At 46.9% G+C, this 25,523-nt stretch overlaps 1 protein-coding gene and 1 long non-coding RNA gene across 3 annotated transcripts in view; one reads left to right on the forward strand and one right to left on the reverse strand.

Moving 5' to 3' along the window:
- LOC141047050 (uncharacterized) overlaps positions 1-25,523 on the forward strand; it is a 206,405-nt gene that overhangs the window by 160,984 nt on the left and 19,898 nt on the right. The gene's annotated exons all lie outside the window — the stretch shown is intronic.
- Positions 21,851-25,523, reverse strand: part of LOC141047049 (uncharacterized) — a 71,598-nt gene continuing 67,925 nt past the window's right edge. Inside the window, exon 7 of one of the 2 annotated variants that reach the window (XM_073541979.1) lies at positions 21,851-23,177. In XM_073541979.1, coding sequence (XP_073398080.1) covers positions 21,904-23,177 — 1,274 coding nt within the window. In that variant the 3' untranslated portion in view covers positions 21,851-21,903. Of the gene's footprint in view, positions 23,181-25,523 lie in introns of both variants that reach the window. The other variant, XM_073541978.1, reaches the window with a different exon arrangement.

Raw genomic sequence — 25,523 nt, forward strand, 5'->3', positions numbered from 1 at the left:
AACAAAGTACAGAAGACAAAACAGAATACCGGCAAAAATTCATCTTATACCGGATTCCTTAACCCCTTAGTAGCCCTTTTTAAAAACAGCACCCCCTGACATATTGAAAACTTCTGTCAGATAGTTTATTAACCCTTCAGGTGATTTACAGGAATTAATGCAAAGTGGTATAGCAGGATACAGCAAGTTGTCAGCCGACAGCTGCTGGATCGTCACCTGTGTGGGGATGATATTCTCTTATATCTCAGGTCAGAAAAAAGATATATTGGCAGACATTAAGGGGTTAATCTAACGAGAATCTCCCTCGATTCTCCCATCTAGATCAATTTAACGTGCACACAGAGTTTTGTATTCCACAGTAGCATTCTCACACTGGCTTTGTACCCATTCAAAAAATAAAAAATAAAGATTATTGTTATTCAGAGGAATATCTTAAAAGAACAAACAAACCCCAAATCAATGGAGCTTAGCAATTTACAGGAGTTATTATAACGCCAATTGCATGTAAACCTCCAACATACAGGAGCCTCTCACAAACCCCAATTGGAAAAGTCTACCAGTTCCCTATTCAATTCCTAAAATAACATTCATCCCATTCAAAAATAAAAATAAAAAAAATAAAGATTACTATTATTCTTCGGAATATTTTACAAGAACAACAAACCCCATTCCTATGGAGCTTAGCAATTTACAGTTCTTATAACTCCAATTGCATGTAAACTTCCAATTTACAGGAGCCTCTCACAAACCCCAATTGGAAAAAGTCTACAATCACAGTTCCCATTCAATTCCAAGAATAACATTCATACTGGATTAACAAGGTTACCGAATATAATGAAAATTATTAAATGTTCTTACCTATATTCAGATACAGACGATTCCCAGAGATCCTTAGACTATACAAAATCCGTCACTTTCCCTCAGACCGGGATAACTGATTAATGCCCCTGGTGACGCCTAATGTCAAGGCGGAGGACTTACTTAAGGAGTCCCAGACTCCCCCGTGCACGGTTTACAGTACTCACCGGTGAGGGAAAGGTGTTGGATTCCCGGCCAATGCACCAAAATGTCAAGGGAGTTTCAGTCTTCCAATTAGAAATCGTCCAGACCTGAATAAGTAAGATGCTTCTTTATTGGACATGCCGGCATGGAGAGAGAATGACGACCACACAAGATGTGAGGAGTCCTCTGTCTAACTCAATACATATTCTTAAGAGTTAAGAATCATAGAATCATAGAATCGTAGAGTTGGAAGGGACCTCCTGGGCCATCTGGTCCAACCCCCTGCTCAAAGCAGGATCCGCTAAATCATCCCAGTTAGATGTCTGTCCAGCCTCTGTTTGAAGACTTCCATTGAAGGAGAACTCACCACTTCTCGTGGCAGCCTGTTCCACTCATTGATCACTCTAACTGTCAAAAAGTTTTTTCTAATATCTAATCTGTGTCTCCTCCCATTCAGCTTCATCCCATTGCTTCTAGTCTTTCCTTGTGCAAATGAGAATAAAGTTGATCCTTCTACAATGTGTCAGCCCTTTAGATATTTGTAGACAGCTATTAAGTCTCCTCTCAGTCTTCTCTTTTGCAAACTAAACATTCCCAAATCCTGCAACCTTTCCTCATAAGACAGGGTTTGCAGACCGGTCACCATTCTGGTCGCTCTTTTCTGAACTTGCTCCAGTTTGTTGATGTCTTTTTTAAAATGTGGTGCCCAAAATTGGACACAATATTCCAGATGAGGTCTGACCAAAGAGGAGTAGAGGGAAATAATTACTTCACGTGATCTAGACTGTATGCTTCTGTTAATACATCCTAGAATTGCATTTGCCTTTTTTGCTGCTGCATCACACTGTTGACTCATATTCAGTCTGTGATCTATTAGTAAACCCAAGTCTTTTTCACATGTGCTGTCACTTAGCCCTATTCCTCCCATTCTATATATGCTTTTTTCATTTTTATTGCCCAGATGTAGTACTTTGCATTTCTCCCGGTTAAAAAACCATTCTGATTGTTGCTGCCCACTTCTCCAGTTTATTTAAATCTTTTTGAATCCTCTCTCTCTCTTCTCTAGTATTAGCTATCCCTCCTAGCTTTGTGTCATCAGCAAATTTAATCAGTTTACCCTCAATTCCTTCATCTAAATCGTTGATAAAGATGTTGAACAATACAGGGCCCAGGACAGAGCCCTGTGGTACCCCACTTGAGACATTCTTCCAACTGGATGTGCAGCCATTTACGACCACTCTTTGGGTCCGATCACTAATCCAGTTATGAATCCACCTAACAGTTGCCTTGTCCATTCCATACTTAGTCATTTTTTCAATAAGGATTGTATGAGAGACTTTGTCAAATGCTTTGCTGAAGTCAAGATATACTATATCTACAGCATTTCCTTGATCCACCCAATCAGTAATACCGTCATAGAAGGAAATTAAATTAGTCTGACATGACTTATTAGTTACAAACCCATGCTGACTCTGTTTAATCACTTCATTCTTATCCAGGTATTGACATACATGTTGTTTAATAATTTGTTCAAAGATCTTTCCTGGTATAGAAGTCAGACTCACCGGCCTATAGTTGCCTGGGTCCACCTTCTTCCCCTTTTTGAAGATAGGAACAACATTTGCTCTTCTCCAGTCTTCTGGCACTTCTCCTGTTCTCAGAGAATTTTCAAAGATTATGGAGAGGGGTTCAAAAATTTCTTCTGCTATCTCCTTCAGTACTCTGGGGTGTAATTCATCTGGACCTGGAGACTTGAATTCATTTAGGTTAGCTAAGTGTTTCCTCACTATCTTTCTGTTTATAGATATCCTGGATTCTTCTATTCCCTTAATAGGACAGTGAATAACAGTTGATGTTACATTTCCTTTCTGAGAGAAAACAGATGCAAAATAGGAATTTAAAAGTTCAGCCTTCTCAACATCCTGTCTTACCATTTCATCATTTTCATCCTGTAAAAATCCTATAGCATCTTTGACTTTTCTTTTACTTTTGACATATCCCCAAAATCCTTTATTATTGCTTTTGACATCTCTTGCAAGCCTCAATTTCAGTTTAAATAGCAAAACCCAAAGGGTGTTGAAACATTGCGTTTGCAAAAAAGAGTACATACAATATGCTGAGCTTGTTAGAAATCCTTATCTACAGTTACCAGAGAAGTCATGTAAGACAAGGAAACCTGCTAACGTTCACAAAAAGTAACACCCAAAAGTAACACCCATGTATTACATCAGCTGAAAAGAGTTTCAAAGTCTTAAGTAAAAATAAATGGCATATATGCAGTCATGTGCATAGATACACATATACATACATATATATACACATATACACACACTCATACATACATACATACACGCATGGGTATATATATACACACATATATATATACACACATACACCCATGCACACAAAAGAAAGAACTTTATTACAATTATTATAACAGTAGTTTTTGCGCAATTTGTGTTTGAAAAAACATTTTCCCGTCATGGGAATGCATTGTCTCAATGCATTTCAATGGGAAAATTTTGCCATAGGGAAAACATGGGGCTGTCGTGAGGTGGCAGTTAAGCTCATTGACCCAGAGTGGCCCCGTCCACCAAATCGGACCCAGAGTGGCCCCGCACACCAAAACGGACTGAGGGGCCCCGGCCACCAAATTGGACTCTGTGGGGACGCGCCCACCAAATCGGACCCAGAGTGGCCCCGCCCACCAAATCGGACCCAGAGTGGCCCCGCCCACCAAATCGGACCCAGAGTGGCCCCGCCCACCAAATCGGACCCAGAGGGGCCCTGCCCACCAAACTGGACCCAGAGGGGCACCGCCCACAAAATCAGACCCTAAGGGGCCCCACCCACAAAATAGGACCCTGAGGGGCCCCAGCCACAAAATCAGACCCTGAGGGATCCCGTCCACCAATTCAAGCCGAGGAGCCTAGGCCACCGAATCGGATCCTGAGGGGCCCCACCCACCAAATCAGACCCTGAGGGGCCCCACAGGCCAAAGTGGCCCCTGAGAGGCACCCACAGTTAAAACGGATCCTGAGTTGAAAGTCTTGCAGGGGCAGCAGGCAAATCTCTCTTAAAGGGGCAGCCCGGGCAATATTTCCAAGCACTATCTGTACTTCCTTCAGGAAATACACATCTAGTTGAATATGTTGTCTGGGGACAGGAATTATGCACTGAGCATTTTATATATTTATATCCCTTTGTAACTATATGTTATATAATATTCTATGTATAATGTGCACATTTTTCTTGTAATTAACATATAAATATAATTTTTCATATATATTTAATGAGCTGTCATTTAGCTTCTCTAATAGGAACTAAGCACATTATTTATTTACAAAAAAAGATTTTTTAGCGCTCATTTTTGTTCCTTGGATATTACAATACGCGGTTTTTTACTACTTTAGTGTGAATACTTACATTGGCATGTTTTTTGGAAATTTCCTTGTCTTGCTACTAATTTAATTTTTGGGTAATAAATTGAGATTTTATATGTATTTTTGGCCTATGCCTTCTTTTTCTTGCATAAATGCAGTGTAAGATTTGGTAATATTATATTGTATTTTGAGATAGTAAGCTTATATTGTAGATAGTGTTGAGCATTCCGATACCGCAAGTATCGGGTATCGGCCGATATTAGCTGTATCGGAATTCCGATACTTAGTTCCGATACTTTTTTCATATCGAATACCGGAATCGGAAGTTCCCATAATGCTAGGAGCCCGCTCGATTTGATTCAGCCAATGGGGATCCTCAGAAGTGTGGGCACATCCTGTTAGGCATGTAGGCATGTTAACTACTGGCATGGCTGTGATTGGCTGCTGAAATGATGTCATGATGCACTATAAAAAGCGCTGCAGCCGCCATTTCTGGTCACTCTGCTGTGAATTCAGTTAGGGACAGGCTGCTGTTGAAGACTGTGAGGGACAGTTAGAAATAGCTATTCTAAAAACAATATTGTGCTTTATCCAGGCTACATAAACCACCACTGTAGCTTTCTTTTGCCTAGCAGCAGTGTTCACAGCTGTCTGCAAGGGCTGTGTGAGTGCAGACCCACGCTGTGTAGTGTGTCCTGCAGGCACGTCTGCTTGTAGGCCGCCCAGCGTGTGTCTCTGCCTCATACACATTTTTCTTTTATTGCTGCTTTTTTTTTCTCCTGTAGTGTGCTTCCATACGTATCCATATACGTTGGTTGCAAACACTAAAGGAGTGGACAGCGGAGCCTTTCAGCAGCCTTTCAGTGCTATAGCCCATTTCTCTGCACTGTTTATGGCTGTCTGATAGGTCTCTCTGTGTGTGAGTGCAGCTCACGTTGCAGTGTGTTCTACAGCCACCGCTAGCTGTAGTCCGCTCAGCGTGCGTCACTGCCTCATACATAGTCCTTTTTTTGCAGCTAATTTAGCTAGATTTTTCCTCCTATATTAGTGTGCTTCCAACCGCATCCATTGTCATTGGTTGGTTACAAACACTATAAAGGATTAGATAGAGGAGCCTTTTTGCTGGCTTGTGCCCTTCAGGGCCAGCCAGACTAGTATCACCCTATTTTTTGGAGCCTCATCAATTGCATTGTAGGTTAGCTTCCTGCATTGTAATCGCTCCAAAAAGTTTGTGATACTATAGCTTTCAAACTTTGGTCACATCCTTTTCTTCCCCCCCCCCAAAAAAAAGGAAATAAAGTTCACCAAACACTCCACTTTACAGTTGTCTAGGCCACATTAGATCATATTAAAGTGTAGTACACACACTCTTAGCCAAATTAGTGTTTCTTATACTGGGTAGCAGGTGTTCAGGAATAAGAACACTAAGCCACCCCTTTTTTACTTTTCTGCCTATCTTTATCAGTCTACCAAGATGAAGAAGGCAGGGAGTAAGGCACGTGGTCGTGGCCGTGGAGTTCAGCAGGGAGAGGACGGGGGGATTCAGCAGGGAGAGGACGTGGGGATTCGGTGTCTGCTGCGGCCACCAGTGACCCAGCATCCCCCACTTTTATGAGGCAACAGTCCTTCATGCGCAGCTTTGTAGGACCTCGCCGTACCCCACTGCTGCGTGACGAACAAATTGAAGCCGTTGTCGGATGGATGGCAGCTAACGCATCCACTTCAATGACTTCCGCATCCTCCCAAGGCCAGAGCACTGAAAAGCAACCATCTGTCTCTTCACCACCTGCCAAATTGCCCAGGCAGTCTGAGAGCCCTGGACAGGAGCCATCTCAATCTTTACTTCTGTTCTCAGAATCTGTTGGCTTGGAAAGAGGTGGCCAGCCAAGCAGCATTCTAGAGCGTGAAGAAGAGGGAGTATGCAGTGATGCGCAACTGCTTTGTCCCTCTGAATCTGAAGAGGCGGGTGGGCCAGTACCTATTGTCAGCACACCTCAGTGCTCATCTGATGATGATGAGACTCAGTTGCCAATTTCTGGTGCGTACGGTGCTGGCGAGACAACCCAGGACCAGCCGGTGCTTGAAGAGGGGAGTGGAGATGATGAGGTCCTTGACCCATCATGGCGTCAGCCACAGGAAGGTGGTGGGAGCAGCTCTGAGGAAGAGATTCCCTGAACGGCCAAAAGAGGGAGAGGGCGGGGGCAGACTTGGTTGCCTGTAGCCTCCACTTTGGCACCCGTGAGGAGCAATCCTCTTCCAAAACACAAAACGGGCGCTCCCAGGACTTGCAGTGCGTGGTCTTTTTTTGACACAGTTGCAGATGACATTTGCTTTGTCAAATGCAAGCTGTGTCATCAGAAAGTGAAACGAGGGAAAAATGTGAGCAACCTCAATACCACAAATATGTGGAAACATGTGCGTACCAAGCACGAGGTGGAGTTACACAGACACACTGAAGATGTAGGCCAACCTTCAGCAGCACCTACCACCTCTTCAGCTCATGTTGGGGCCTCTTCCTCCAGCTCACACACAGCTGGTTCGGCTTCCTCACTGGAACGCCATGGAAGAACCACTGCCACTGGTGTCCAGAGACCCAGTGAAATTCCACCCACTGAACCACGTTCGCAGTCATCAGCACACTCCCAGGCCACTCACCAGCAATCGGTAGCACAGGCATGGGAGAAAAAGCGGCCATACTCGGCAAACCATCCCCGAGCACTGGCTCTGAATGCCGGCATTGCCAAACTACTGGCCCTTGAGATGCTGTCATTCAGGCTGGTGGTGACTGACACCTTCCGGAACTTTATGTCATTGGCAGTTCCACAATACAATGTGCCCAGCCGCTTTTATTTCAGCAGGCAAGCCGTCCTTGCCCTGCAAAAGCATGTGGAGGGAAAAATTAAAAATGCGCTACTAAATGCCGTCAGTAGCAAGGTCCACCTGACCACTGATGCGTGGACCAGTAGCCATGGACGATACCTTTCCCTCACTGCCCATTGGGTCAATGTTGTGGAGCCGGGTACAGATCTGGAGAGTGGCTCTGTATGTATTCTGCCAACTCCAAGGATTGCAGGAATGCAGTCTGTACATATTGAGTCCTCCTCCTACTCTAGTTCCTCGGAATCAGCACTGCGTGAGCCTGTTAGGCCAGATATGAGCACAGGTGTGGCCAAACGTCAACAGGCCGTCCTTAAATTAATTTCTTTGGGGAATCGGAGCCACACAGCACAGGAGCTATGGAATGCCATCAAGCAGGAGAGCGATGTGTGGTTTGTGCCAGCGAATCTCCAGCCAGGTTTGGTAGTGAGTGACAATGGCCGAAATCTAGTGGCAGCTCTGGGCCTAGGCAACCTCACGCACATACCATGTCTGGCACATGTGCTTAATTTGGTCGTGCAGAGCTTTCTGAGGGACTATCCGGATCTTGATGCACTACTGCACAAGGTTTGCCTAGAGTGTGCTCACTTGCGGCGTTCCAGCATGGCAAGATCGCGCATTGCATCTCTGCAACGACGATTCCGCCTGCCAGAACATCGCATCATATGTGACCTCCCCACCAGGTGGAATTCAACATTACATATGTTGGAGCGGTTGTGTGAGCAGCAGGCAGCAGTAATGGAGTACCAGCTGCATCAGGCGCAAACAAGTCGCACTGTGCGCCGGACACACTTCACCACCACTGAGTGGGCCACTATGAGGGACATCTGCCAAGTTTTGCGTGCCTTCGATGACTCCACGCGGATGGCCAGTGCAGATGATGCACTAATCAGCATGACTGTCCCCCTCATTTGTCTGCTTCAAAAAACCTTACAAGCACTAAGTGAGGAGGTTTTTGAAGAGGTCGAGGATGAGCAGTCAGAAATGCCATCTGCTTCTGGCAAGTCTGCGCAACGTGCTTCCACACAAAGGCCCAGGCAGGGGACACTTAGTGAGGAGGATGACGAGGAGTCAATGGAGGAGGAGGAACACATCTCTCCAGAGGAGGGAGGTACACAAGGCTCTAGTAGTCAGTGTGTACAGCGAGGGTGGGGTGATGCCGAGCAGGCAGAGATGCTGTGCTTGGGGACAGCGTTTCCGGTCCAGTTGGCAGTCTGCAGCACATGGTTGATTTCATGCTGCAGTGCTTGTTAAATGACCGCCGCATCGCCAACATTCTCCACACGGCTGATTATTGGGTGTACACCCTCCTAGATCCTCGCTACCGGGACAACTTACAAAGCCTCATACCACAGTTGAACCGGGAGCGAAAAATGCGGGAGTACCAAGAAACACTTGTGCAGGCCATCATGTTCTCCATTCCCCCCGCAAGTGTTGCTGGTAGTGCTTTTCAAAGCAGCTATGTGGGTAGAGGCAGTGGAGGAAGCTCTGCACAAAGAGGTAGCAGAGGCAGTGCCGCAGGACAAGGCAAGGCCAGTATGGCCCAAATGTGGAAAAGTTATGTGGGACCGCCACAAATGGCTACACCATCACAGACGGCTCCAGTCAGCAGGAGGCAACGTTTCCGTCAGATGGTGACAGACTACTTGTCGTGCCCTGTTAGTGTTCTCCCAGACGGCTCTTCCCCGTTCAAGTATTGGGTCTCTAAGCTGGATACATGGCCAGAGCTTAGCCAGTATGCATTGGAGGTGCTGGCTTGCCCTGCTGCCAGTGTATTATCGGAACGTGTCTTTAGTGCTGCAGGTGGTGTGGTAACAGACCGTCGCACGCGATTATCCGCCGATAATGTTGACCGGCTTACTTTTGTGAAAATGAACAAGGCCTGGATCTCACCTGAATTTGCCAGTCCTCTTCCAGAATAAATAATTGGCTGGCAACAGGATCCAGGTCTCCTGTTGTGTTCATGTTTCTATGACCTGAACTTTATTTCCTGGGCTACAGCAACGCCCGTTGTTGCTCAGAAGTGCTGTCCGCACAGACAAAACACTCGCTCATGTGTAAGTGGGGTTCGGTAACGTCAGCTGATCCCCTGCTGTGTGTACGGCAAACTCTCCTGCTGCCTACAACTTCTGACTACCTCTGATTTAATATGTTCTCTGATTTGCCCTCTGTCTCCACTCTGTTTTGAGTATTTCCTCCGGCCTACAACACCGCCTGTTTCTGCTCTCAAGTGCCGTCTGCAAAATCCACACTTGTTCCTGTGTTACCTGGGTCCTGTAACATCTGCTCATCTCCAGAGGGGAGCACGGCAATGTCTCCTGCTTTGTCTACATTCCCACTACTTGTAGTGGAAATGTGGACAGAGCAGGAGACATTGCCTGACTCACCTCTAGGGAGAAGCTGGTGTTACAGAACCCCAGTAACACAGGAACAAGTGTGGGTTGTGCAGATGGCATTTCAGAGCAGCAACTGGCGTGGTTGGAAGCCAGAGGAAATACTCGAAACAGAGTGAAGACAGAGGCCTAATTGGAGTACGTGGACAGTTAGTAGTAGTCTAGACACAATCGAAAACTGCCACCAAGTAGGCCTCGGCCTGCACCATGATTGTCCCTGGGCTCCAACAACGCCAGTTGGTGCTCGGAAGTGCTGTCCACACAGAAAAAAACACTCGTTCATGTGAAAGTGGGGTTCCGTAACGTCAGCTGATCCCCTGCTGTGTGGAGGGCAAACTGCTGCTGCCTCCAAATTGTAACTACTTCAGATTTAAACATTCTCTGATTTGGCCTCTGTCTCCACTCAGTCTCTAGTATTTTCCCTGACCTCCAACACCGCCAGTTCCTGCTCACAGTTGCCGTCCACGCATTCCACACTTGTTCCTGGTGTTCTGTTACGTGAGCAGATCCCCCAATGTGTGTCCGGCACTGTCTCCTGCGCTGTCCACCTTCCCACTACAAGTGGTGGGAATGTGGACAGAGCAGGAGACAGTGGCAGACACACATCAGGGGATCTGCTGACATTACAGAACCCCAGTAACACAGGAACAAGTGTGGGTTGTGCAGATGGCATTTCAGAGCAGCAACTGGCGTGGTTGGAAGCCAGAGGAAATACTCGAAACAGAGTGAAGACAGAGGCCTAATTGGAGTACGTTGACAGTTAGTAGTAGTCTAGAAACAATCGCAAACTGCCACCAAGTAGGCCTCGGCCTACTACCTGATTTTCCCTGGGCTCCGACACCGCCAGTTGGGCTCAGAAGTGCTGTCCTCACAGACAAAACACTCGCTCATGTGTAAGTGGGGTTCGGTAACGTCAGCTGATCCCCTGCTGTGTGTACGGCAAACTGCTGCTGCCTCCAAATTCAAACAACGTCTTATCTTAAACTGCCTCCAAGTAGGCCTCAGCCTACAAAATGACTATCCCTGGGCTCCAACATTGTCAGTTGTTGCTCGGAAGTGCTGTCCACATAGAAAAAAACACTTGTTCATGTGAAAGTTGGGGTCGGTAACGTTGGCTGATCCCCTGCTGTGTGGAGAGCAAAGTGTCCTGCTCCCTCCAAAGTCAAAATACCTCAGCTTTACACCTGGCTCCTAGTAGGCTTCGGCCTGCGCCCTGATTGTCCCTGGGTTCCAACAACGCTAGTTGGTGCTCGGAAGTGCTGTCCACACAGAAAAACACACTCGTTCATGTGAAAGTGGGGGTCAGTAACGTCAGCTGATCCCCTGCTGTGTGGAGGGCAAACTGCTGCTTCCTCCAAATTCAAACAACGTCTTATCTTAAACTGCCTCCAAGTAGGCCTCAGCCTACAAAATGACTATCCCTGGGCTCCAACATCGTCAGTTGTTGCTCGGAAGTGCTGTCCACACAGAAAAACACACTCGTTCATGTGAAAGTGGGGGTCAGTAACGTCAGCTGATCCCCTGCTGTGTAGAGGGCAAACTGATGCTGCCTCCAAATTGTAATTACTTCAGATTTAAACATTCTCTGATTTGGCCTCTGTCTCCAGTATTTCCCCTGACCTCCAACACCGCCAGTTCCTGCTCACAGTTGCCGTCCACGCATTCCACATGTGTTCCTGTATTACTGGGGTTCTGTAACGTCAGCAGATACCCCAATATGTGTCCGCCACTGTCTCCTGCACTGTCCACCTTCCCACTGCAAGCGGTGGGAATGTGGACAGAGCAGGACAGTGGCAGACACACATCAGGGGATCTGCTGACATTACAGAACCCCAGTAACCCAGGAACACGTGTGGATTGGGCAGACGGCTTCTGTACGCATAAACTGGCGGTGTTGGTGGTCACGTGAAATCCTGGAGACAGATGCCTAATTGGAGCACGTTGACAGTCTGTTATAGCCTACAAACAATCAAAAACTGCCACCAAGTAGGCCTCGGCCTGCACCCTGGTTCTCCCTGGGCTCCAACAACGCTAGTTGGTGCTCGGAAGTGCTGTCCACACAGAAAAAAAACACTTGTTCATGTGAAAGTGGGGGTCGGTAACGTCGGCTGATCCCCTGCTGTGTGGAGGGCAAAGTGTCCTGCTCCCTCCAAAGTCAAAATACCTCAACTTTACACCTGGCTCCTAGTAGGCCTCGGCCTGCACCATGATTGTCCCTGGGCTCCAACAACGCCAGTTGGTGCTCGGAAGTGCTGTCCACACAGAAAAACACACTCGTTCATGTGAAAGTGGGGTTCGGTAACGTCAGCTGATCCCCTGCTGTGTCGGAGGGCAAACTGCTGCTGATGCCTCCAAATTGTAACTACTTCAGATTTAAACATTCTCTGATTTGGCCTCTGTCTCCACTCTGTCTCTAGTATTTCCCCTGACCTCCAACACCTCCAGTTCCTGCTCACAGTTGCCGTCCACGCATTCCACACGTGTTCCTGTGTTACTGGGGTTCTGTAACGTCAGCAGATCCCCCAATATGTGTCCGCCACTGTCTCCTGCGCTGTCCACCTTCCCACTGCAAGTGGTGGGAATGTGGACAGAGAAGGAGACATTGGCAGACAAACATCAGGGGATCTGCTGACATTACAGAACACCAGGAACACGTGTGGATTGGGCAGATGGCTACTGTACGCATAAACTGGCGGTGTTGGTGGTCACGTGAAATCCTGGAAACAGAGTGGAGACAGATGCCTAATTGGAGCACGTTGACAGTCTGTTGTAGCCTACAAACAATCTAAAACTACCACCAAGTAGGCCTCGGCCTACACCATGATTGTCCCTGGGCTCCAACAACGCCAGTTGGTGCTCGGCAGTGTCTTTGGCACGGGTACTCCCTGTTGCCCAGCCTGGTTCCAGCACGCCAGCTGTTTCCGGGTAGTGTCAAGGTCACTATGCCAACAATCCGTTGTCCTGTCGTCTTGCGGCCGGGTTAGCCGACTCTACCTGCAGTTTAGGTGACTCCTATGTGGGCTGCGGGAACTGGCACTGAAGGCTGGATCCGTAGTGCCAATGGGACATGGACCCCCTGTAGGACTGTGGGTTTCGGTAACTGCGGCTGGCTTGCGGCCTGGCTACTTTGCTTTGAATGGGTACCTTCTGCTACCCACCCGGGTTCCAGCACTGTCTACTGGTTCTCGCCAGAGCCTTTGGCCTAGGTGCCTCCATCTCGGTATCCGAAGTCCAGCACCGTCAGCTGGTCCTTGGTAGTGCTTTCTAGCACAGGTACCTCCTGCCTAGTAACCGTGGTCCAGCACCGTCAGCTGTTCCTTGATAGTGCCATTGGCTCTTGTAGCTTTTGCTACCCATCTGGGTTCCAGCACCGTCAGCTGGTTCTCGGCAGTGTCTTTGGCACGGGTACTCCCTGTTGCCCAGCCTGTTTTCAGCACGCCTGCTGTTTCCGGGTAGTGTCAAGGTCACTATGCCACCAATCCGTTGTCCTGTCGTCTTGCGGCCGGGTTAGCCGACTCTACGGTGCCTGCAGTTTAGGTGACTCCTATGTGGGCTGCGGGAACTGGCACTGAAGGCTGGATCCGTAGTGCCAATGAGACATGGACCCCCTGTAGGACTGTGGGTTTCGGTAACTGCGGCCGGCTTGCGGCCTGGCTACTTTGCTTTGAATGGGTACCTTCTGCTACCCACCCGGGTTCCAGCACTGTCTGCTGGTTCTCGCCAGAGCCTTTGGCCTAGGTGCCTCCATCTCGGTATCCGAAGTCCAGCACCGTCAGCTGGTCCTTGGTAGTGCTTTCTAGCACAGGTACCTCCTACCTAGTAACCGTGGTCCAGCACCGTCAGTTGGTCCTCGGTAGTGCCATTGGCTCTTGTTCCTTCTGCTACCCATCCGGGTGCCAGCACTGTCTGCTGGTTCTCGCCAGTTTCTCAGCCTTCTTGTACCTTCTGCTACATTTCCAAGATCAAGCTTTTTGAAATTGTCTTTGGTAATCCTTATTGATCTCCATGACGACGACCCTGATGACGACGACCCTGAAGACCACACCAAAGACCAGAAATATGACCCTAAATAATAAGACCAAGAGGACAAAGAACATGAAGACAACCACCAAGATACAGAACAAAAGACAGAAGAACAAGAAGCAGAAGAAGCAAAAGCAGAAGAACAGAAAGCAGAAGAACATTAAGCATAAGACTAAAAATCAGCATAGAAGAAATCAAAATTATAAGCAGAAGAAGACTAAGCAGTAAATGGGGGTGAGTCCGTTCCTCCTCGTGGTGCCCCTGGAAAATGCCTGCTGCTGCAGGCCAAACTGAACGCGGACAAATCCTGTTGTAAATCTTTAGTGACAGGCAGAACGTAAGGTGTAATCTTATAACTTTTATAGATAAGTACTACAGGAATGCCTGTCACCATAAGAAAATGAAGACAAAGAAGAATAGGAAGAAGATGAAGAAATAGCATATTAAAATTAATAATAGCTGAAAAAGAAGAATATGAAGAATGGAAAAAAAAATGAATGGGAAGAAGATGAAGAAGAAGAAGATGAATAAGGTGAAGAAAAAGTTGATGAAAAAAATGCTACTGCTGCGGAACATGAAGGAGAAAGTGTGGGAGAAGTACAAAAGAAGGTGAAGAGCATGGAAGTTGTGAAACATACATATCTGACTAAATATAAAAAAGGTTAACATAGTCAATATCTTTTTAACTCCGAACGTATTGAAAAAAAAAATTGGAATTAATGCTATGCCATGTGATTTGAATAAACCACTATGTTTTTAATGTCTCCTCCACCTCCCACAATACATTCTACATGATTCTTATTTGTTTTCAATTATGTAGAATTAGCCAACAAGGAAATAAAGGGCTTTTTTAAATTCCGATACCGGAAGTCCCATTGACTTGAATGGGACTTCCGGTATCGGAATCGGCGATACCCGATATTTTTTTCGTATCGGGCGATACCATCCGATACGATATTTTTTGGGTATCGAACGGTATCGCTCAACACTAATTGTAGATGAATTGATATGTATATATTGACAGATCCCAGACTTCAAACTATATACTTTGTAAGTTTATAAGCCACTCCAGTGTCAGGAATAGATAGTATGTGAAAATACAGTATATACCACTCAGGGAACACTGAACTTCCAGGGATCATTTCCATGTTCACACTAAATAATGGCACAGATCTCCCAGACATTATGGCTGCACATATCCCTAGTCTTTATAATGATATTGCACTCATTCCCTGACAGACCGCAGCATGGCCATTAGTTATAAGCTGCTAATGATCTTTGGAGCAGGGAAGGTTTCCCTGAGTGGTATATATTGGGCAGTCTGAAAACTGAGTTTAGTCTAGGACAATCTGTCTGCACTAATAAATGACAACTATTACAATACCAAACTAGGGCAGTCCCTATAGGAGGAAAAAACACAATAATTATACTGTATTTTCACATATTATCTATTCCTGACTGACCATCACTGGAGAGGATAATAAACTTACAAAGTATTTAATTTGAAGTCTGGGATCTGCCAATATGTGGATAGTTTTCTGACTGTTTCGGATAACATGATACATGATTTTATTTTTTTTTGTCTAGTCTCGCTTGAATATAGGTCAATATTAAATGAAGTCTCCTGATGAGTCGCCTTTGTTGAGGCGATGAAACCCGTAGAAATGAGAGGCTTGGAGAGTGAGTGTGCATACGTCACCTCACCCTATTGTGATGCAGTGACCCCTGTGACAGCTAGGGGGTGCTGTATGAGCTGCCCAGCACATGCATGCAGGCATTCCCTTTGTTATGATGGGAAAATGGTGAGCGGCAGGATTATAAATGGCCAATATGTATCACAGGGGTGGGTGCCCTGTGATGGAAGCTGCAATATGTATTAATCAGTAGAGATATACTGCTGAGATTTTGTTGCTGTGTATCAGGGAAGCTTCCAGGTGACTTGGTGAGATGGGGGGACCAGTCACCTACAAACCCACCCAGGGGCATGTGCCTGAACGCCCAATGTAAAGCCTGTGTGTGTGTATGGCTGGGTGTGTTGAAAGGACCTGCAATGAGGTCATGAGCCATGTGATCCATACCTCAACTGTGGGTACGGCTACAGACCATATAATGTGCCTGAGGTCTGGTCACATGGGAGAGAGTGTGTACCTGAATGGTTCAGGGTGCAAGTGTTGGGAGATTCTGGGAGAAGGATCGGATCCCTGGAGCACGTGCTGCGACCTTGGACCTGGTGAGGCGTGAGTGTTGGACGGTCTCAGGAGGGGAAGGACGTCCTGAATAGCACCCGCTGAGGCCCTGGACCTGGTGGCCGGTGTGTTGGGAGACCCTGGGAGGGTTGGATCCCTGAATAGCACCCGATGAAGCCTGTGTGTTGGATGGTTCCAAAATGGGGACGGACGTCCTGAATAGCACACAAACAGGCTACGTGTGTTTGCAGAGTCAGTGACGGCACTGCATTGGAGGAGCTACTGTCCGTCTGTGGATCTGAATTGTCAGGTGGCCTGGTGAGTAAGGTGTTGTACTATGTAATGTTATGGACAATGTGTAAGCCTGTGTAGTATAACACGGCTTACGGTGCAGTTTATGATGCCACAATAAACTGCATTGGATTGTTTTAAGTGAAAGTGTTCCTGTGTGCCTCAATATCGCAGCTAAGTGAGTGTTCCTCAACACTAACAATAAGCGCTACCTTACATATGGTGGAGAATGCTAAGGGCACTTTTGTAGCTTTGTTGCTAGGGGCAACGGACGAGGTCTACAAACTTGGTAGCTAAGGGCAACGGTACAGGAGGCACATGTGAGGTGTTTTGCTGTGACTCGGTGGGGTCACAAAGTTAATTTTTCAAGTCAGCGTGCTGTGTCTTGGCGGGGTCACGAAGGTGACGCTGTGGAGTCGGAGTCGTGGAGTCGGAGTCGGTGCTCATTTTGGTGGAGTCGGAGTCGGAGTTGGAGTCGGTATAAAATGGACCGACTCCGACTCCTAAAATATATAATAAATTGGGTACAGTAAATCAATGCAGGATGTGCTGAATATTTTTTCATAGGAGTTTGGGAAAGTTATGAAATGTCCTATAAATGGCTGTTATATTCCTGATCTAAGGCTACATTCACACACAGCGTTTTTCCTGTGTTTTTTGAGGATACGTTTTTCAGCTGCAAAAGTTGATCATCTTTTTAAAAAACTGCATCACCTGAAAGGTTTTTGAGCTCATAGATAATGTTACTCAATAGCAAAAGCAGACTAGAAATCTGCTCTATCTATCCATTTATCCATATCTGTCTATCCATATCGTATCTGTACCAAAAAGAATGAAAACCGGGTAGTACACCAATATATATTCTGTTCTAAATATCTTGATTATTGGATCATAAAAATGATTAAATGTCTGAGGTTCACATTGTACTACAATACATTTTTCACTTAAATATAAGCAATATGTGTGGGAGTCGGAGTCGTGGAGTCGGAGTCGGAGTTGGAGTCGGTGTAAGGGAAATTGAGGAGTCGGAGGTTTGGCTTACCGACTCCACAGCCCGTGACAAGTGTCTGGCTGTAACTCGGCAGGGTTACGAAGGTTGCTGTGGATCGGCGGGTCCATGAAGACGGCGCAGCAGAAGCGTGCACGAACTTGTGGCAGCGGGAGCTGCAGTTACAATTACAGCAAGAGGTTCTGAGGCAGCAGGAGCTGCAGTGACACCAGCAGCTGCTTGTGAGCGGCAGCCGAAGGTGCTGGTGGTTTGTGGCTACAGCAGGAGCTGGGGCAGTGCCAGCAGGAGCTGGTGGGGTGTCAGAGACATCAGAGGTACAGACTGTGCAACCTCTTAAAGGGCCAGTGCCAGCCACAGAAAGACGTAAGGGACTGTGTGAACTTGGACCCGAGACTGCTGTGGGGGAGTCCACGGAGTGTACCCCGGAGAGGGGTGGTGTCCCTAAACAGCGTGGTGTCCCAAAAGGGGGCGGTAACCCTAACAGGGATGATTGCCAAAAAGGGGTGGAGTCCCAAAAGGGGGTGGTAACCCATACAGGGATGATTGCCAAAAAGGGGGTGGAATCCCACAATGGAGTAGTTGCCCAAAAGGGGGTGGAGTCCCAAAAGGGGGCAGCAACCCAAATTTGGGTGGTGGCAAAAAAAAGAGGTGGCAGCAAAGGCGCCATTGGACTGTAGCTGGGAGCAGCGAAGTTCCTGCTATGCAGGCCCCTGCTATACTGTGGATAGCTCGGTCAGTGAACTGACACTACAGTGCCCCTTCTGGCTGGATGGAGAACGGGTGATAGGATTGTTAGACCCGGGGAGTTGGGTGTCTGAGCTGAGGACCCCTCCTGGAAGTTCTGTGTCACCTGGGATGGGGACAAGAATGAATGGCTTTGGTGGAGACGATAAAGAGCCTTTGACAGCATACCTCTACATTGACACGACTGAGGGTTCCCCGTACCATGAAGTGACAGTAGTCCCAGACTTACGGTGTACTATGATAATAGGGTGGGACTTAGAAGCCATGTGGGACTGGTGGACAAAAAGAGAAGTGTCTGTAGAAATAATGTGTGTGAGAGGTAATGGTGTGGAAAGTGCACCCCCTAAAGTTGACAGTCCTAAGTTAGGCATGACCAAAGGAAATGGTGGACAGGCCCAACTTAGTGACAAGGCGGTAGCAGCCATGCCCGAAAGTATGACCAGAGAGAAGGGTGCGTCAGCCCAACTGACGCACATGATGTCACCTGACATGTACCACAGGGTGACTGATAGTGATGTGACACAGAAAAGATGTATACTTTGTACTGTGTTAGCCAGTAGATAGAAAAATATTCAGAATTGAGAGTCCGCAGTGGTTGACACCTTTGATAGTGATGTGGTAATTAAAAAGATTGGAGCTGACACCCGAACACAGGGCGACTTGAGCATTTACCATACTGTGGGGTATGACACAGGTATCGGGCATGACTGTAATGTTATTGCCGTTAGCCACCACTAGGGCAGAGGACAACGTTCTGCAGGAGGAGAAGATCTCCAATTTGACCGCTATCACCCGACAGCTAGAGGGTCAAGTTGACAAACTGACCAAGGAAGTGTGCATGTGGAAAAAGCGAATTGACAGTTTTCACCAGGTAGAAGCGCACATACAAAACTCGGAGAGAGAGCGCAAAGAGATCTGTCAACAGCTGGCGAAGGAATGTTAAAGGTGGCGAGTATGGAAGTCACCAACTCCACGCAGTTGGAGCAGCTGCACCACCTAGAGTCCGAGCTCTAGGCATTCAAGGCCCTGAGACAAACGGCCGAGCACAGAATGGATGAGCTAGAGAAAGAAGACTTGGAGCTCAGAGGTCACCTGACAACGTGGCAAGGTGGGAATAAGACCCTAAGGGAAGATATGGAAGTGCTCAGAGAAGCAGTGAGAGGTCTTCTGCAAGAGGAGAAGGTGGTGGTCAAAAACTTACAGCGGCCGTGCCCGACTGATAGCAAAGCAGAACTGCCAATGCCCATCTTGGCAAAGTGTCCTGAAGAGTGTAAATCTCAGGAATATTGTGAGCCAAGAGCTGAACAAGACAGTCACCCGGTCGTGGCAGATGTCTTGAGGGAAGTGTCCGTGGTAAACCAGGAGCCATCTGTCCACGTACTCTTCAAGTACGTGATGGAGGTACCCGAAGACATCCGAGAAGCGTGTCCCAGTGAGGGTGCGCATGTGGCCTTTAAAAAGGCAATAAAAGCCTAGTGTGAACTGGGCCCCGGAGACAAACCAGTTGGTGATACTGGCAGATAGGGAAGTCACAGAGAAGCGGGTGACTGTCCTGAAAGAGATGCCCCTACAATGTCTCCGCACGAAACAGATGGTCATGTTGGGTAATAAGAAAGCCGCTCGACACCTGGAGCTTGCGAGGGAAGCTCAAAGTCGGCTGGACTTTGTGGAAAACATAATTCCGGTATCCAGAAATCTGGTGGGGAAAGGTTTTAGAAGACTTTGAAAGGTGATGCAGGAGATGCTAAATAGATCTTGTGTGAAGAGAATGAGGATCCCACCTGCTGGTGAAATCTAAGTAGCTGTTGATGATGACATGGTTCCAGTAATTGTTGTTGGCTCGGTGGAAAGCACTGGAAACATCCGAATGCTACTGGAATATCAGGTAGCCTACCTGCAGGAGATAGAGCAGTTGAGACTGGAATGACTGCAGATTAATAAACAAATGCAGAACATCAGGTGTTGGCTGCCTCCAACCCAAGGTGTAAGGACCCGAAGGAATCCTCCAAATAACAACATGGCAGGTAGCCGAAGACTGTCAGCAAGACAAAAACATCGAGAATCTGCTAGTGGCAGTTCTACTGTCAGTACGAAACTAAGAGACCTTAGCTCCTGTGAGGTACTAAATGGGTCAGACTCAGGCCAGTTGACTTGACTGTAAGTGGGACTTCTGACCGTACCAACCGAGAGAGCCAGCCAGTGAGAGAAAGGTCGGGTGATGGGGCATACTACGAAAAGTGGAGACTAAAAAGGGTATGGTGACACAGTTGGACGGTGACTTCAGGGCCAAAGCTCAAGGCCGACATAAGGACCGCTGGGGGCGGGGAAGGCCTGACAGATTGACTCTGCAACGGGAAAGGACAAAGTCCGATAATGTGGTGGTCCCTGAGGGATACAATGACAGTGATGGACTATGTCTTCTCGGGAGCTGATGCTCAAAGACGACTGAGAGGGCCCTCTCGACTGGTAGGGAAAAGTGACGTGTGCCCGGTCTCGAGGCCCCTGGTTTGTGACAAATGTTCAACCCCACAAGTTTGAACAGAGGGGGGAGTATGTGATGCAGTGACCCCTGTGACAGTTGGGGGCGCTGTATGGGCTGACCATGACATGCATGCAGGCATTCCCTTTGTTATGATGGGAAAATGGTGAGCGGCAGGATTATAAATGGCTGATATTTATCACAGGGGTGGGTGCCCTGTGATGAAAGCTGGAATATGTATTAATCAGCAGAGATATACTGCTGAGAATTTGTTGCTGTGTATCAGGGAAGCTTCCAGGTGACTTGGTGAGATGGGTGGGACCAGTCACCTACAAACCCACCCAGGGGCATGTGTCTGAGCATCCAATGTAAAGCCTGTGTGTATGGTTGGGTGTGGGGATAAGACCTGCAATGAGGTCATGAGCCATGTGATCCATACCTCGACTGTGGGTGTGGCTACGGACCATATAATGTGCCTGAGGTTTGGTCACATGGCAGAGGGTGTGTACCTGAATGGTTCAGGGTGCAAGGTCCTGGAGGGTCAGTGTTGGGAGATTCTGGGAGAAGGATCGGATCCCTGGAGCACATGCTGCGAACTTGGACCTGGTGAGGCTTGAGTGTTGGACGGTCTCAGGAGGTGACGGACGTCCTGAAGAGCACCCGCAGAGGCCCTGGACCTGGTGGCCGGTGTGTTGGGAGACCCTGGGAGGAGGGTCGGATCCCTGAAGAGCACCCGATGAGGCCTGCGTGTTGGGCGGTTCCAAAGTGGGGACGGACATCCTGAATAGCACACAAACAGGCCACGTGTGTTTGCAGAGTCAGTGACGGCACTGCATTGGGGGAGCTACTGTCCATCTGTGCATCTGGACTGTCAGGTGGCCTGGTGAGCAAGGCTTTGTCCGGAACAGTGATCCCAGTTCGACAGCTTCCCTGAGAGAGAGGACTACCAAAGAGTCGGCATCTGGAGCAGGAGCTCCTGCGAGGTAACCCCGGACAGGGGGTATAACTGTTGGTGCCTGTGTTATTCTATGGACATTAATGAGGTGTATGGTGTGCGGTCGCCCACGGTAACTGGACAAAGAGGTCCAGCGTGTTTAGTGACAGCATATTCAAGCCGTGTACTATGTAATGTTAGGGACTATGTGTGAGCCTGTGAAGTATAACATGGCTTACGGTGCGGTTTATGATGGCACAATAAAATGCATTGGACTGTTTTAAGTGAAAGTGTTCCTGTGTGCCTCAATATCGCAGTCAAGTGAGTGTTCCCCAACACTAACAATAAGAGCTACCTTACACTATATACTGAATCGTGGGTATGTTTTTTCTATTAGTCACCTTGTGACTAACCTTCAGGGGGTGAATTATGGGTATAGTTGAGGAATGACAAGAGACAACCAATTTAAGAACCACCAATTTTGGTTAAAGCTATTCCAACATTAACATAAAAAGGCTTTTCCCCTATATGACATCTCTGATGTTTATTAACAGTTGATTTCCAAGTAAAATATTTCTCACTTTACGAAAATGGAAAAAGCTTTTCCTCTGTGTGACTGCTCTGATGTCTAATAAGAAGCGCTTTCCGGTTAAAACATTTCCCACATTCTGAACAGTAAAAAGGCTTCTCCCCTGTGTGGGTTCTTTGGTGACTAATAAGATGCTGTTTCCGGTTAAAACATTTCCCACATTCTGAACAGGAAAAAGGCTTCTCCCCTGTGTGAGTTCTCTGGTGACTAACAAGATCTGAGTTCTGTTTAAAACATTTATCACATTCTGAACATGAAAAGGGATTCTCCCCTGTGTGGATTCTCTGGTGCTTAACACAATGTGATTTATAGTTAAAACATTTCCCACATTCTGAACAGGAAAAAGGCTCCTCCCCTGTATGAATTCTCTTGTGACTAACAAGTTGTGATTTATGTGCAAAACATTTCCCACATTCTGAACATGAAAAAGGCTTCTCCCCTGTGTGAGTTCTCTGGTGACTAACAAGCTCTGATTTCTGATTAAAACATTTATCACATTCTGAACATGAAAAAGGCTTCTCCCCTGTGTGGATTCTCTTGTGCTTAACACAATCTGATTTATAGTTAAAACATTTCCCACATTCTGAACAGGAAAAAGGCTTCTCCCCTGTGTGGATTCTCTTGTGCTTAACACAATCTGATTTATAGTTAAAACATTTCCCACATTCTGAACAGGAAAAAGGCTTCTCCCCTGTGTGAGTTCTCTGGTGATTAACAAGATTTGATTTCCGTTTAAAACATTTCTCACATTCAGAACATGAAAAAGGCTTTGCCCCTGTGTGGGTTGTCTGGTGCCGAACACAATCTGATTTATTGATAAAACATTTCCCACATTCTGAACAGGAAAAAGGCTTCTCCCCTGTGTGGGTCCTCTGATGCTTAACAAAACTTGATTTACTTGCAAAATATTTCCCACATTCTGAACAGGAAAAAGGCTTCTCCCCTGCGTGGGTTCTTTGGTGACTAACAAGATACTGTTTCCGGTTAAAATATTTCCCACATTCTGAACATGAAAATGACTTCAATGCTTTAGGAGCAGTTTGTTTTTTAATGCCTCTTTTGTGACTTTGATTTTCCTTAGTAGTCGGTAATGAGTCAGAAGATGGGACCTGTTTCATAGGATCAGATGAAAGATCTTTGCTGTGAATGGATGATGGTATATCTGGAGTAACAGCAATCACTTCAGTTGTATTTTGAAGGATCTCAAGATCATCAGATTTAAAAATGGAAGATGTCAGCAGTCTCTCTGATCTCCTGGTACAGTCATCTGCTAAGATAAAAAACAATTATTATTTTTTAATAAAATGTCCTTGAGTTTTATATTTTTGAATATTTCTACTTAAACTGTCCATAAAAATGGCAAGCTATGTAAAAAACTTTATTTACCAAGACAATGACAGTTCACAGTTAGGGATGAGCGAGTAGTGAAAATACTCGGACTCGCTGTACTCGTTACGAGTACCTCCTAATACTCGGGTATTCGTAACGAGTAGCAAGTCCAATGTAAGTCTATGGGAAATGCGAGTAATGGGCTGTGCGGGGACTGTGCTGGGCTGTGCCGAATATTGCGAGGCGAGTATACTCGCTCATCCCTATTCACAGTTTAATAGAAAACCTTGCTGGATGAACCAGTAGTGCATCGTGTGTGGTGTTCAACTGTTTGTTCATTCTGCCTCCCAAATATTGAATAAAAAGAAACCAAATCAATGTTATGTAGGTGAAAATAATACCAATTCTCATCTCACAAAAAAACAAGTCCTCAGTCAGGTCCATCATCTGTCAATGAAAAAACAGAAGTTCCCTCACTATTAGTGGCTCAAAGGCTGTTGAAAAGCAACAAGGTTTCTATAAACCAATCCAGCAAAATCCGCTCTCACTTCTGAATCTTGCAGTGTGCACAAACAGCATTTAGGATCCCTGTATTTAGCAATATTATAGTGAGAAGAATCCACTTAATTTGTGGTGTGTGTCTCCTGGAGCACAATCTGGGCACTATGTGTTGGGTAATAAAATGGCAAATGTGTAATTTTCACTCTCCAACATCCACTGTGTGTTAATTTCTGGAAAGTGGCTGTGGAGTCAAAATATTTACTCCTCCTACACAAAGATGTCCTCCTGCAGGATTTTGCAGTAAGTATACAACAATACTAATGCTAGAAGTAAAACCCCACTGCGAGAGGGTGTCCTTAATTTCACAAAAGTAGCAGTGTACTTGTGAAATAAATATATCAAAATACCACCACACATATAAAGATGTTAATATGTATGCCTGTTGTTGTAAAGAGGAAGCCGCAAGCTCTCAAAACACGTAGAATTAGGACCCTATCTATATTCCTATATACCTGTTTACAGGTAGGGGTGTGACGTCACTAACCCCATTATACACGGTCATACCGCTTGGGTCACTTGGCAATAATATTCCATAGACCTGCCACCGGCCGGGGCAGCATCTGGTGTATACTATCATTGCCCAAACTTAACCCTATAAAGCCTCCGGAATCCTTAGATCCACGGTTACGTGCTGCTACAGATGGACTTTTGCAGGTCAGTCCTAGGAGCTCACAGAACCTAGTTAATTTGTATCAGCTTCCTGATACATTATAAACAAACTCCACCCACTCCCTTCAGGCCGCAAGGGTTCTACAGCATCGCCGCGTGTCTCTGGCGGCTTCTGGCGGAGGTCTCCGTGCACCGGGCCCCATCTCTTCTGCTAATTGGGCCCCAGCGACAGGATTTTGCCGGTGCAGTAACTGAACCCTGTGTCCAAGACGCAGAGCTCAGTTACACTCTATTGCCGAGACACAGGGGGCATGATGAAAGATATGGGGGGCATGATTGGAGACACAGGAGGCAGGATAAAAGATATGGGGGCAGGATTGGAGACATGGGGCAGGATGAAAGATATGGGGGCATGATTGGAGACAGGGGGCATGATTGGAAACACAGGGGGCAGAATGGAGTCATAGGGGGCAAAATGGAGACACAGGGGGCAGAATGAATGATATGGGGGCAGGATTGCAGACATGGTGGCAGGATGAAAGATATGGGGGCAGGATTGGAGACATTGTGGCAGACTGAAAGATATGGGGGCAGGATTGGAGACATTGTGGCAGGATGAAGGATATGGGGGCAGGATTGGAGACATGGTGGCAGGATGAAGGATATGGGGGCAGGATTGGAGACATGGTGGCAGGATGAAGGATATGGGGCAGGATTGGAGACATGGTGGCAGGATGAAAGATATACGGGCAGGATTGGAGACACAGGCGGCAGAATTGGAGACAGAGTGCAGGATTGGAGACTCAGGGTGCATGATTGGAGACATGGTGCGGGATGGTGACAGATGGGGCAGGTTCATGGGATAGATGGGGCAGGACAATGGGACAGATGGGTGAGAATAATGGGACAGTTGTGGCAGGATCATGAGCCAGATGGGGCAGGATGGGGAGATCATATGGGGCAGAATGGATACTCATGAGGCCAGGATGGGAGAACATATGGCTGGGCCAGGAATGAGACACACGGGGGCCAGGATGAGGGATATTATTACCATAGGGGCTAATTAAGGGATATTAGTACTGCAGTGACGTATTTATTTTAGTTTTTGAGTATA

Source organism: Dendrobates tinctorius, unplaced genomic scaffold (assembly GCF_039654945.1).
Source record: "Dendrobates tinctorius isolate UK_male_01 unplaced genomic scaffold, ASM3965494v1 ptg000126l, whole genome shotgun sequence".
In the NCBI taxonomy this organism is placed as follows: Eukaryota; Metazoa; Chordata; class Amphibia; order Anura; family Dendrobatidae; genus Dendrobates; species Dendrobates tinctorius.